The 14613-nt window shown below is 51.9% G+C and overlaps 1 protein-coding gene across 1 annotated transcript in view; it reads right to left on the bottom strand.

Annotated features, from left to right (window-relative positions):
* The window catches only part of LOC135040603 (tyrosine-protein kinase SRK3-like), a 95274-nt gene extending 88456 nt beyond the window's left edge, over positions 1-6818 (bottom strand). The window contains exon 1 of the mRNA XM_063954845.1: positions 6200-6818. Within this exon, the coding sequence (XP_063810915.1) occupies positions 6200-6807 (608 nt within the window). The 5' untranslated portion in view covers positions 6808-6818. The remainder of the gene's footprint in view (positions 1-6199) is intronic.
* Between the last annotated feature and the right edge of the window lie 7795 nt (positions 6819-14613).

Genomic DNA, 14613 nt, shown 5'->3' with positions numbered 1-14613 from the left:
GATACACATGTCCCCCCAGTGCCAGATACACATGTCCCCCCAGTGCCAGATATGCCCCAGTGCCAGATACACATGTCCCCCAGTGCCAGATATACCCCCAGTGCCAGATATGTCCCCAGTGCCAGCTATGCCCCAATGCCAGGTACACATGTCCCCCCAGGGCCAGATATGCCCCCCAGTGCCAGATACGCATGTCCCCCCAGTGCCAGATATGATCCCAGTGCCAGATACACATGTCCCCCCAGTGCCAGATATCCCCCCAGTGCCAGGTATACACCCCCCCCCAGTGCCAGATACACATGTCCCCCCAGTGCCAGATACACATGTCCCCCCAGTGCCAGATATGCCCCAGTGCCAGATACACATGTCCCCCAGTGCCAGATATACCCCCAGTGCCAGATATGTCCCCAGTGCCAGCTATGCCCCAATGCCAGGTACACATGTCCCCCCAGGGCCAGATATGCCCCCCAGTGCCAGATACGCATGTCCCCCCAGTGCCAGATATGATCCCAGTGCCAGATACACATGTCCCCCCAGTGCCAGATATCCCCCCAGTGCCAGGTATACACCCCCCCCCAGTGCCAGATACACATGTCCCCCCAGTGCCAGATACACATGTCCCCCCAGTGCCAGATATGCCCCCAGTGCCAGATACACATGTCCCCCAGTGCCAGATATGCCCCCAGTGCCAGATATGTCCAAAGTGCCAGCTATGCCCCAATGCCAGGTACACATGTCCCCCCAGTGCCAGATATGCCCCCAGTGCCAGATATGCCCCCAGTGCCGGATACACATGCCCCACAAGTGCTAAATATGCCCCAGTGCCAGATATGCCCCCAGTGCCAGATACACATATCCCCAGAAAAACCCGAAAAAAAATTGCGTGGGGTCCCCCCTCCAAAGCATAACCAGCCGGTGAGTATAATTTTATTCACAGGTACACGTGGATTCTACTTGGACAAGTGGACAGAGGTCGGCGTGTGAACATAGGTAAGTATGTGTGTCGACATGTGTGAAATAAAGTTTTACTCTCACGGTGTGCGTGTCCTGTTTTTATTTGGGTATTTTTTTCCCAGTAGAACTACAGGTACCAGCAGGCCCGTTTTTCTCCTGCATGCTGGTACTTGTGGTTCTCCAAGTACCAGATTGCGGGGGAGGCTTGCTGGGACTTGTAGTACTACTGGAAAAAACAATATTCTTTCAATTTTCTCAAGGCTATCAGCCCCCCATCCGCAGCCCTTGGATGGGGGGGACAGCCTCGGGCTTCACCCCTGGCCCTTGGGTGGCTGGGGGGGGCCTTGATTGAAGGGGTCCCCACTCCCCCAGGGTACCCCGGCCAGGGGTGACTAGTTGGATATTTAATGCCACGGCCGCAGGGCGCTGTATAAAAGTGACCCCCGGCTGTGGCATTATCTGTCCAGCTAGTGGAGCCCGATGCTGGTGTAAAAAATACGGGGAACCCCTACGCTTTTTGTCCCCCGTATTTTTTGCACCAGGACCAGGCGCAGAGCCCGGTGCTGGTTTTAAAAATACGGGGGATCCAATGTCAGTTTTTACCCCGGATTTTTAGAACCAGGACCGGCTCGAAGAGCCCGAGGCTGGTTATGCTTAGGAGGGGGGACCCCACGCAATATTTTTTCTGATTTTTACCATTCCATTTAAAAAAAAATAAAAAAAAAATATATATTTTTTAAATATATAAATAATACTTGTGCCTCCAAAATAGACAAACCAAGTACCTAATCCCTTCTAATATAAATAGATATGCTATTACCAATATAAAAAAACACCAAAAAAAACATGTTTTTAAATTTTTTTATTAGATTCCGCCACCAAACTGTGGCGGATTGAAAATGACAAATTTACTGTCTAAAAGCACTGTTGTCGAATTTACAAACTTCAATTGAATATACTTTTGGCGAATTGCCGCATTTGTACCATTGCAGAAATGTCGAATTTGACAAATGTCGAATTTCAAAAAGTCGAATTTGGAAAGTCCGTTTTTTTGACGGAAAGTACTGAATTGCATTGTCGAATTTTTTTTTGGGCGAAAATGTCCCGTTTTTCGACATTTTCGGGAATTCGACCGCAATTGCATATACCCCTTCATGTAGCAGCAGCAGTGAGCGACGGAGGGGAGCAAGCGACGAGGAGCGGCGGCCCGTCAGCGGTGGGTACGGCGTACCCACGGCTAAATTCTTAAGGGTACGCCGTACCCACCCGTACCTGCCCACTTGCACCGCTGCTCTGCTATGTCTTCCTGAATGTCCCAGCTCTTTCTTATACTTAAAATGTCTAAGACTGAGCTGATCATCTTCCCTCCATCCCGCATAACTTCACCTCCCACAATATCATTATCTATTGATGGCACTACTGTCTCCTCTAGCCCCCAAGTGCGCTGTCTTGGAGTAATCCTTGATTCCTCCTTCTCCTTCAAACCACACATTCAGCTCCTATCACACACCTGCTGCTTCCATCTCACAAATATTACCAGGATCAGACCTTTTCTCACCCAGGATGCCACTGAGTCCCTTATTCACTCACTGGTCATCTCCAGACTGGACTACTGTAATCTCCTCCTGACTGGCCTCCCTGGCAATTACCTCTCTCCACTCCAATCTATCCTCAATGCTGCACCCGGCTCATCTTCCTCACCAAATGCACTACGTCCACCTCTCCTCTCCTACAAGACCTTCACTGGCTACCCTTCCTTTTCAGAATCCATTTCAAGCTTCTCACACTCACTTACAAAGCCCTCACCCACTCCTCTCCCATTTACATTTCTGCCCTTATATCCCCTTACACTCCCGCCCGTCCTCTTCCCTCTGCTAATGCACACCATCTCTCCTGTCTTCTGATTACTTCCTCCCACTCTTACCTCCAAGATTTCTCACGTGCTGCTCCTTTTCTCTGGAATTCCCTACCTCTCCCCCTCAGACTCTCCACCTCTACAAAACTTCAAACGTGCTCTCAAGACCCACTTCTTCACCAAACCCAACCTAATCTCATTCTCTCTGTTCTATGCTCACTGTCTACTCCATCTGTGTCACCCGTCTGCCCCTCCCCTTTAAAATCTAAGCTCTGACGAGCAGGGCCCTCTTCCCTCATGTGCTTATCCTTCTCTTACTTTAATAATCTTCAACTGCACCATATAAAATAAGGTTTCTCGTGGCCACTTACAGTATATGGAACCTCTTGTAGAACACAATACACAAACACATCCTGCAAAATATCAGAGTCTTTTCTTCAACAAGTAGATCTTACTAACGCTGGGTCTCGTTTACATTTGCATGTCAGTCATTTTCATGACACGCCGGTCAGATGTAGCCATACACGTCTGCACTGCTAGCTGTTACTTTCACATCTCCCTGAAATGCTTATTCAAAAGTAAGCAAGTATGCTGTACTCCCCATACAGTACTCCTCATACAGGACATTCCATACTGTACACATCATACAGTACTCCCCATACAGTACTCCCCATACAGGACATTCCATACTGTACACATCATACAGTACTCCCCATACAGTACTCCCTATACAGGACATTCCATACTGTACACATCATACAGTACTCCCCATACAGGACATTCCATACTGTACACATCATACAGTACTCCCCATACAGTACTCCCTATACAGGACATTCCATACTGTACACATCATACAGTACTCCCCATACAGGACATTCCATACTGTACACATCATACAGTACTCCCCATACAGTACTCCCTATACAGGACATTCCATACTGTACACATCATACAGTACTCCCCATACAGTACTCCCTATACAGGACATTCCATACTGTACACATCATACAGTACTCCCCATACAGGACATTCCATACTGTACACATCATACAGTACTCTCCATATAGTACTCCCCATACAGGACATTCCATACTGTACACATCATACAGTACTCCCCATACAGTACTCCCTATACAGGACATTCCATACTGTACACATCATACAGTACTCCCCATACAGGACATTCCATACTGTACACATCATACAGTACTCCCCATACAGGACATTCCATACTGTACACATCATACAGTACTCCCCATACAGTACTCCCTATACAGTGCCCCCATATAGGACAGTCTATACTGTACACATCATACAGTACTCCCCATACAGTACTCCCCATACAGGACATTCCATACTGTACACATCATACAGTACTCCCCATACAGTACTCCCTATACAGTGCCCCCATATAGGACAGTCTATACTGTACACATCATACAGTACTCCCCATACAGTACTCCCCATACAGGACATTCCATACTGTACACATCATACAGTACTCCCCATACAGTACTCCCCATACAGTGCCCCCATATAGGACAGTCTATTCTGTACACATCATACAGTACTCCACATACGGTGCCCCCATATAGGACAGTCTATTCTGTACACATCATACAGTACTCCCCATACAGTACTCCACATACAGTTCCCCCATATAGGAGTCTATACTGTACACATCATACAGTACTCCCCATACAGTACTCCACATACGGTGCCCCCATATAGGACAGTCTGTACTGTACACATCATACAGTACTCCCCATACAGTACTCTGCATACAGTGCCCCCATATAGGACAGTCTATACTGTACACATCATACAGTACTCCCCATACAGTGCCCCCATATAGGACAGTCTATACTGTACACATCATACAGTACTCCCCATACAGTACTCCTCTATACAGGACATTCCATACATTACTCCTCATACAGTACTCTCCATAGCAGAAATTCCATACTGTACACATCATACAGTACTCCCTATACAGTACGCCCCATACAGTACTCCCCATACGGAGCCCCTATATAGGACATTTCATACTGTACACATCATACAGTACTCTCCATACAGTCAGCAGCCACAGAACCTGTGTAATCCATGAGTGTCCCAGTATGAAGGGACAGTATGTTAAGCGATGTACCTATAGCACACCCCTATACAGTAATACCTATACTATCACTATGGAAAGCAATGTTAGGTCCGGGCAAGACAATAAAATAAAATAAATAATAGTACGAAGAAGAAAAGTGCAATGTGGTCTGTGCAATGTAATCTGTGCAATGTGATGTGTTTAATGTGATCTGTGTAATGTGATCTGTGCAATGTGGTGTGAGCAATGGGATCTGTGCAATGTGGTGTGTGCAATGTGGTCTGTGCAATGTGATCTGTGCAATGTAGTGTTTGCAATGTGATGCGTGCAATGTGATCTGTGCAATGTGATGCGTGCAATGTGATCTGTGCAATGTGATGTGTTTAATGTGATCTGTGCAATGTGGTGCGAGGAATGTGATCTGTGCAATGTGGTGTGTGCAATGTGACCTGTGCAATGTGATCTGTGCATTGTGGTCTGTGCAATGTGATCTGTGCAATGTAGTGTGTGCAATCTGATCTGTGCAATGTGATGCATGCAATGTGATGTATTTAATGTGATCTGTGCAATGTGGTGTGTACAACGTGATCTGTGCAATATGATATGTGCAATTTGATCTGTGCAATGTGATGTGTTTAATGTGATCTGTGCAATGTGATGTGTGCAATGTGGTGTGTGCAATGTGGTGTGTGCAATGTGATCTGTGCAATGTGGTGTGTACAATGTGATCTGTGCAATATGATATGTGCAATTTGATCTGTGCAATGTGATGTGTTTAATGTGATCTGTGCAATGTGATGTGTGCAATGTGGTGTGTGCAATTTGATCTGTGCAATGTGGTGTGTGCAATGTGGTCTGTGCAATGTGATCTGTGCAATGACATATGATTCTCAGTAACTGCGGCTTACCGCTCAGCATACCTCTTAACATGACCGTCTCCAGCAGGGACACAATGCTTTGCCCCTGGACTTTTCTCTCACTGTAAGATTACCATCACCTGTGCTGACACCTCTCTCATCCATAACCTGTTCAGCACAGGTGACAGACGGGAGTACCGTGTCTTTGCTGGAGAGGGTCATGTTGGGAGGTATGTGCTCAGCGCGGTTCTGCCCCTGTCACCCTGGCTCAGTGCGCCAGTATAACGCAGGAATCTGTGTCACGCCTGCTGCTTATTCCAGATATTTTCTCTTTAGCCGGTTGGTTTTGTGGCCCTGGTGGTACACCCTGCCTAATGCGGGGGGCCCCACTCCCCAAACCAGAGAGCAGCTTTCTAGTGGTGTAAGACTTACTCCTCGGCCTCCAGGCTCCCAGCGTCGGCCAGATAAGTCCGGGGGATGTATCCGGTTCTGCTCTCTCCGTTCTGGTTCACCGTCCGCGCAATTAGCCATTCTCCGAGGGAGTTGATGATTTGTAGACGCTGCCCCTTGGCCACCTCCAGGTCATCGGCAGATCGGGGCTTGTAACTGTACCTAGACACCTTTGTGGATCGCCTCAGCCCCCCGGTACTCAGTCTGAGATTGCTGCCATCGAATTCGTTGCTGGGGGGTCTTCCATTGGGATTCTTCAGACCCTCATCTCTGGATTTCTCAGTAAAGTCCGCGCCGGGTACGTATCCTGGGTTGTCCAGTCCGGACAGATCATCCTCCATCTTTTGCAGGGTAATAGTGGGCGCGGGATTGGGGTTATGGGGTCTGTACATCTTCAGGGACTCCTCTTTGTTGTCTGGTTGGTCTTCTGCATTGGGAGTGATGAAGGAATGGAAGGTGGGCTTGGCTCTCTTTATGTCTGTGTTGCTGGTTCTGATGTCCACACCTCGGCCTGGTCTCTCAGTGACCGGTGAGGGGGTCCTGCAGCAGGAACACGGGCAGCAGGGTCTCTTGCACATAGTCAGCCCCATCCCCGTCCTGTGTGTCTGCACCTGGAGCAGCAGACTGTGACTACAAGGAAGTGTGCTGAGGAATCTGCAGGCGGGCGGGTCCCCTCGCTCCTTCCTTGTAGCTGGCCTCCTACCTTACCTGTGCCAGGTGTCACACACACTCTGCTCTGCAGGTGTCCGGAGAGGACGGGGCGCGTGTCTCCAGGCTGGCCCAGGGTGCTATGTGCGCACAGTGTGTATGTTCTGCCTGTATCTTCCTCAAATAGCCCCAAATTATACTGGTGACTTAGTGGCCTTACGCCGGCATGTGAATTTAGGAACATATGTACCAGAGGGGCTAGACGCCAATAAGTCTCATACGGACCTCCTCCTTTCTACCCATGGAAATAGCACTGAGTCTGCGTCCTGAGTCTCTTTGCGCAGAGTCACACTGCGTCTGGGTCCTGAGTCTGTGTGCATAGAGTGTCACTGCGTCTGCGTCCTGAGTCTGTGTGCAGAGTCGCAGTTGTGATGCAGACACAGTTTCAGAAATGTGAATAATACTGTGTATGGGGGGTCATTCCGAGTTGTTCGCTCGGTAAATTTCTTCGCATCGCAGCGATTTTCCGCTTAGTGCGCATGCGCAATGTTCGCACTGCGACTGCGCCAAGTAAATTTGCTATGCAGTTAGGAATTTTACTCACGTTTTTTTCATCGTTCTGGTGATCGTAATGTGATTGACAGGAAGTGGGTGTTTCTGGGCGGAAACTGGCCGTTTTATGGGTGTGTGTGAAAAAACGCTACCGTTTCTGGGAAAAACGCGGGAGTGGCTGGAGAAACGGAGGAGTGTCTGGGCGAACGCTGGGTGTGTTTGTGACGTCAAACCAGGAACGACAAGCACAGAACTGATCGCAGATGCCGAGTAAGTTTGAAGCTACTCAGAAACTGCTAAGAGGTGTGTAATCGCAATTTTGAGAATCTTTCATTCGCAATTTTAAGATGCTAAGATTCACTCCCAGTAGGCGGCGGCTTAGCGTGTGCAAAGCTGCTAAAAACAGCTTGCGAGCGAACAACTCGGAATGACCCCCATGGTCTCTTTTAGCGAGCGACATAATACCTCTGCAGCCTGTTTCCATTATAAGGTTCATCCAACATTTAACAAAGTTACTAAAAATATAAATGATATAAAAATAAGAGAATAAAAGGAAGCCTCATCTGAATTTTGGAAACATTGATTCGTGCACGGCTGACATATATAGAGCAGGACATCACATATATAGAGCAGGACATCACATATATAGAGCAGGACATCACATATATAGAGCAGGACATTACATATATAGAGCAGGACATCACATATATAGAGCAGGACATCACATATATAGAGCAGGACATTACATACATAGAGCAGGACATCACATATATAGAGCAGGACATCACACATATAGAGCAGGATATCACATATATAGAGCAGGACATGACATATATACAGCAGAACATTACATATATAGAGCAGGACATCACATATATAGAGCAGGACATCACATATATAGAGCAGGACATCACGTATATACAGCAGAACATCACATATATAGAGCAGGACATTACATATATAGAGCAGGACATCACATATATAGAGCAGAACATTACATATATACAGCAGAACATTACATATATAGAGCAGGACATCACATATATAGAGCAGGACATCACATATATAGAGCAGGACATCACATATATACAGCAGAACATTCCATATATAGAGCAGGACATTACATATATAGAGCAGGACATCACATATATAGAGCAGGACATCACATATATAGAGCAGGACATTACATATATACAGCAGAACATCACATATATAGAGCAGGACATCACATATATAGAGCAGGACATCACATATATACAGCAGAACATCACATATATAGAGCAGAACATCACATATATAGAGCAGGACATCACATATATATAGAGCAGGACATCACATATATAGAGCAGAACATTACATATATAGAGCAGGACATCACATATATAGAGCAGGACATCACATATATAGAGCAGGACATTACTGCTGACTGAAAATAATTCCCTTCAAATCGCCATTTTTGAACAGACTCGGCGGCAGCTCTCTAATAAATGTCTTAAATACATACAGCGCATTCCTGGGACGGTGGCAGGGAGGTGACTGGGAGGTGACAGGGCTGTGAGTGGGTGGTGACAGGGAGCTGACTGGGAGATGACAGGGTGGTGACAAGGTGGTGGCTGGGAGGTTGCAGGTAGGTGACTGGGCGTGACTGAGCGGTGGCAGGAAGGTGACTGGGAGGTTGCAGGGAGGTGAATGGGCGATGACAGGGAGGTGACTGGGCGGAGACTGAGAGGTGATAGGGAAGTGACTGGGAGGTGACAGGGAGGTGACTGGGCGGTTACTGGGAAGTGACTGGCTGGTGACTCGGTAGTGACAGGGAGGTGACTGGGTGGTGACTAGGCGGTGACAGGGAGGTGACTGGGTGGTGACGGTGGTGACTGAGCGGTGACTAGGCGGTGACAGGGAGGTGACTGGGTGGTGACTGGGCGGTGACTAGGCGGTGACAGGGAGGTGACTGGGTGGTGACGGTGGTGACTGGGCGGTGACTAGGCGGTGACAGGGAGGTGACTGGGTGGTGACTGGGCGGTGACAGGGAGGTGACTGGGTGGTGACGGTGGTGACTGGGCGGTGACTAGGAGGTGACAGGATGGTGACTGGGTGGTGACAGGGTGGTGAGTAGGTGACTGGGTGGTGACTGGGAGGTGATTAGGTGGTAACTGGGCGGTGACAGGGAGGTGACTGGCTGGTGACTCGGTGGTGACAGGGAGGTGACTGGGTGGTGACTGGGTGGTGACTGGGTGGTGACTAGGCGGTGACAGGGAGGTGACTGGGTGGTGACGGTGGTGACTGGGCGGTGACTAGGCGGTGACAGGGTGGTGACTGGACGGTGACAGGGAGGTGACTGGGTGGTGACGGTGGTGACTGGGCGGTGACTAGGAGGTGACAGGATGGTGACTGGGTGGTGACAGGGTGGTGACTGGGTGGTGACGGTGGTGACTGGGCGGTGACTAGGAGGTGACAGGATGGTGACTGGGTGGTGACAGGGTGGTGAGTAGGTGACTGGGTGGTGACTGGGAGGTGATTAGGTGGTGACTGGGCGGTGACAGGGAGGTGACTGGGTGGTGACTGGTTGGTGACTAGGCGGTGACAGGGAGGTGACTGGGTGGTGACGGTGGTGACTGGGCGGTGACTAGGCGGTGACAGGGAGGTGACTGGGTGGTGACTGGGCGGTTACTAGGCGGTGACAGGGAGGGGACTGGGTGGTGACGGTGGTACTGGGCGGTGACTAGGTGGTGACAGGATGGTGACTTTGGTGGTGACAGGGTGGTGAGTAGGTGACTGGGTGGTGACTGGGAGATGATTAGGTGGTGACTGGGCGGTGACAGGGAGATGACTGGGAGATGACTGCGCGGTGACAGGGAGATGACTGGGAGATGACAGGGAGGTGACTGGGAGGTGACAGGGAGATGACTAGGAGATGACAGGGAGGTGACTGGGAGGTGACTGGGCAGTGACTGGGTGGTGACTGGGAGATGACAGGATGGTGACTGGGTGGTGACAGAGTGGTGACAGGGCGGTGACTGGACAGTGACTGGGAGGTGACTGGGATGTAACTGGGTGGTAACTGGGAGGTGACTGGGATGTAACTGGGTTGTAACTGGGAGGTGACTGGGTGGTAACGGGGCGTGACTAGGTGGTGACAGGGTGGTGACAGGGCGGTGACTGGACAGTGACTGGGAGGTGACTGGGATGTAAATGGGTGGTAACTGGGAGGTGACTGGGTGGTAACTGGGAGGTGACTGGGGGGTAACTGGGAGGTGACTGGGTGGTGACAGGGTGCTGACTGGGAGATGACAGGGTGCTGACTGGGAGATGACAGGGTGGTGACAAGGTAGTGACTGGGAGGTTGCAGGTAGGTGACTGGACGTGACTGAGCGGTGGCAGGAAGGTGACTGGGAGGTTGCAGGGAGGTGAATGGGCGGTGACAGGGAGGTGACTGGGCGGAGACTGGGAGGTGATAGGGAAGTGACTGGAAGGTGACAGGGAGGTGACTGGGCGGTTACTGGGAGGTGACTGGCTGGTGACTCGGTGGTGACAGGGAGGTGACTGGGTGGTGACTGGACGGTGACTAGGCGGTGACAGGGAGGTGACTGGGTGGTGACGGTGGTGACTGGGCGGTGACTAGGCGGTGACAGGGAGGTGACTGGGTGGTGACTGGGCGGTGACTAGGCGGTGACAGGGAGGTGACTGGGTGGTGACGGTGGTGACTGGGCGGTGACTAGGCGGTGACAGGATGGTGACTGGGTGGTGACTGGGCGGTGACTAGGCGGTGACAGGATGGTGACTGGATGGTGACAGGGTGGTGAGTAGGTGACTGGGTGGTGACTGGGAGGTGATTAGGTGGTGACTGGGCGGTGACAGGGAGGTGACTGGCTGGTGACTCGGTGGTGACAGGGAGGTGACTGGGTGGTGACTGGACGGTGACTAGGCGGTGACAGGGAGGTGACTGGGTGGTGACGGTGGTGACTGGGCGGTGACTAGGCGGTGACAGGGAGGTGACTGGGTGGTGACTGGGCGGTGACTAGGCGGTGACAGGGAGGTGACTGGGTGGTGACGGTGGTGACTGGGCGGTGACTAGGTGGTGACAGGATGGTGACTGGGTGGTGACAGGGTGGTGAGTAGGTGACTGGGTGGTGACTGGGAGGTGATTAGGTGGTGACTGGGCGGTGACAGGGATATGACTGGGAGATGACTGGGCGGTGACAGGGAGATGACTGGAAGATGACAGGGAGGTGACTGGGAGGTGACAGGAAGATGACTGGGAGATGACAGGGAGGTGACTGGGAGGTGACTGGGCAGTGACTGGGTGGTGACTGCGAGATGACAGGATGGTGACTAGGTGGTGACAGAGTAGTGACAGGGCGGTGACTGGACAGTGACTCAGAGGTGACTGGGATGTAACTTGGTGGTAACTGGGAGGTGACTGGGTGGTAACCGGGCGTGACTAGGTGGTGACAGGGTGGTGACAGGGCGGTGACTGGACAGTGACTGGGAGGTGACTGGGATGTAAATGGGTGGTAACTGGGAGGTGACTGGGTGGTAACTGGGAGGTGACTGGGTGGTAACCGGGCGGTGACTAGGTGGTGACAGGGTGGTGACAGGGCGGTGACTGGGAGGTGATTGGGATGTAACTGGGTGGTAACTGGGAGGTGACTGGGTGGTAACTGGGAGGTGACTGGGTGGTAACTGGGCGGTGACTAGGTGGTGACAGGGTGGTGACTGGGAGGTGACTGGGTCATGACTGGGCAGTGACTGGGATGTGACAGGGAGGTGACTGGGAGGTGACAGGGTGGTATCAGGGAGGTGACTGGGAGGTGACAGGGTGGTGACTGGGAGGTGACTGGGAGGTGACAGGGAGGTGACTGGGAGGTGACAGGGTGGTGACAGGGAGGTGACAGAGAGATGACAGGGTGGTGACTGGGAGGTGACAGGGAGGTGACTGGGAGGTGACTGGGCCATGACTGGGAGGTGACTGGGAGGTGACAGGGTGGTGACTGGGAGGGGAGGTGACTGGGTGGCGGCTATGTGTGCACATGGAGATAGTCCGTGTTATGGTCATTGCATGTGTCACTGTAGTGGTTGTAATCTCACACATCACTCTGATGAAGAATCTGCCCCTGGTATTAGGCTGGGGAAAGTTTCCCGGGTGCGTCCAGACGCAGCATTTGCATAAATTATAGCAAAATGAAGATACAGTAAGTAGCAGCACATCCAAAAACAACTGCAGCCCCAGACTAACAATCGCAGTCCCAGACTAACAACCGCAGCCAAAGACTAACAACCGCAGCCCCAGACTAACAACCGCAGCCCCAGACTAACAACCGCAGCCCCAGACTAACAACCGCAGTCCCAGACTAACAACCGCAGCCCCAGACTAACAACCGCAGTCCCAGACTAACAACCGCAGCCCCAGACTAACAACCGCAGTCCCAGACTAACAACCGCAGCCCCAGACTAACAATCGCAGCCCCAGACTAACAACCGCAGCCCCAGACTAACAACCGCAGTCCCAGACTAACAACCGCAGCCCCAGACTAACAATCGCAGTCCCAGACTAACAACCGCAGTCCCAGACTAACAACCGCAGTCCCGGACTAACAACCACAGCCCCAGACTAACAATCGCAGTCCCAGACTAACAACCGCAGTCCCGGACTAACAACCGCAGCCCCAGACTAACAACCGCAGCCCCAGACTAACAACCGCAGCCCCAGACTAACAACCACAGCCCCAGACTAACAATCGCAGTCCCAGACTAACAACCACAGCCCCAGACTAACAACCGCAGTCCCAGACTAACAACCGCAGTCCCGGACTAACAACCGCAGCCCCAGACTAACAACCGCAGCCCCAGACTAACAACCGCAGTCCCGGACTAACAACCGCAGCCCCAGACTAACAATCGCAGTCCCAGACTAACAACCGCAGTCCCGGACTAACAACCGCAGCCCCAGACTAACAACCGCAGCCCCAGACTAACAACCGCAGTCCCGGACTAACAACCGCAGCCCCAGACTAACAACCGCAGCCCCAAACTAACAACCGCAGTCCCGGACTAACAACCGCAGCCCCAGACTAACAACCGCAGCCCCAGACTAACAACCGCAGCCCCAGACTAACAACCACAGCCCCAGACTAACAATCGCAGTCCCAGACTAACAACCACAGCCCCAGACTAACAATCGCAGTCCCAGACTAACAACCGCAGTCCCGGACTAACAACCGCAGCCCCAGACTAACAACCGCAGCCCCAGACTAACAACCGCAGTCCCGGACTAACAACCGCAGCCCCAGACTAACAATCGCAGTCCCAGACTAACAACCGCAGTCCCGGACTAACAACCGCAGCCCCAGACTAACAACCGCAGCCCCAGACTAACAACCGCAGTCCCGGACTAACAACCGCAGCCCCAGACTAACAACCGCAGCCCCAAACTAACAACCGCAGTCCCGGACTAACAACCGCAGCCCCAGACTAACAACCGCAGCCCCAGACTAACAACCGCAGTCCCAAACTAACAACCACAGCCCCAGACTAACAACCGCAGCCCCAGACTAACAACCGCAGCCCCAGACTAACAACCGCAGCCCCAAACTAACAACCGCAGTCCCGGACTAACAACCGCAGCCCCAGACTAACAACCGCAGCCCCAGACTAACAACCGCAGTCCCAAACTAACAACCGCAGTCCCGGACTAACAACCGCAGTCCCGGACTAACAACCGCAGCCCCAGACTAACAACCGCAGCCCCAGACTAACAACCACAGCCCCAGACTAACAACCGCAGCCCCAGACTAACAACCGCAGCCCCAGACTAACAACCGCAGCCCCAGACTAACAACGCCGCCCCAGATAACAACGCAGCCCCAGAATAACAACGCAGCCCCAGACTAACAACCGCAGCCCCAGACTAACAACGCAGCCCCAGACTAACAACCGCAGTCCCAGAATAACAACGCAGCACCAGACTAACAACCGCAGCCCCAGACTAACAACGCCACCCCAGACTAACAACCGCAGCCCCAGACTAACAACCGCAGCCCCAGACTAACAACGCAGCCCCAGACTAACAACGCCACCCCAGACTAACAATAGCAGCCCCAGACTAACAACCGCAGCCCCAGACTAACAACGCAGCCCCAGACTAACAACCACAGCCTCAGACTAACAACCGCCGCAGCCCCAGACTAACAACCGCT

This window comes from Pseudophryne corroboree, unplaced genomic scaffold (assembly GCF_028390025.1).
Source record: "Pseudophryne corroboree isolate aPseCor3 unplaced genomic scaffold, aPseCor3.hap2 scaffold_752, whole genome shotgun sequence".
Taxonomy (NCBI): domain Eukaryota; kingdom Metazoa; phylum Chordata; class Amphibia; order Anura; family Myobatrachidae; genus Pseudophryne; species Pseudophryne corroboree.
This window is presented reverse-complemented; position numbering and strand designations above follow the sequence as displayed.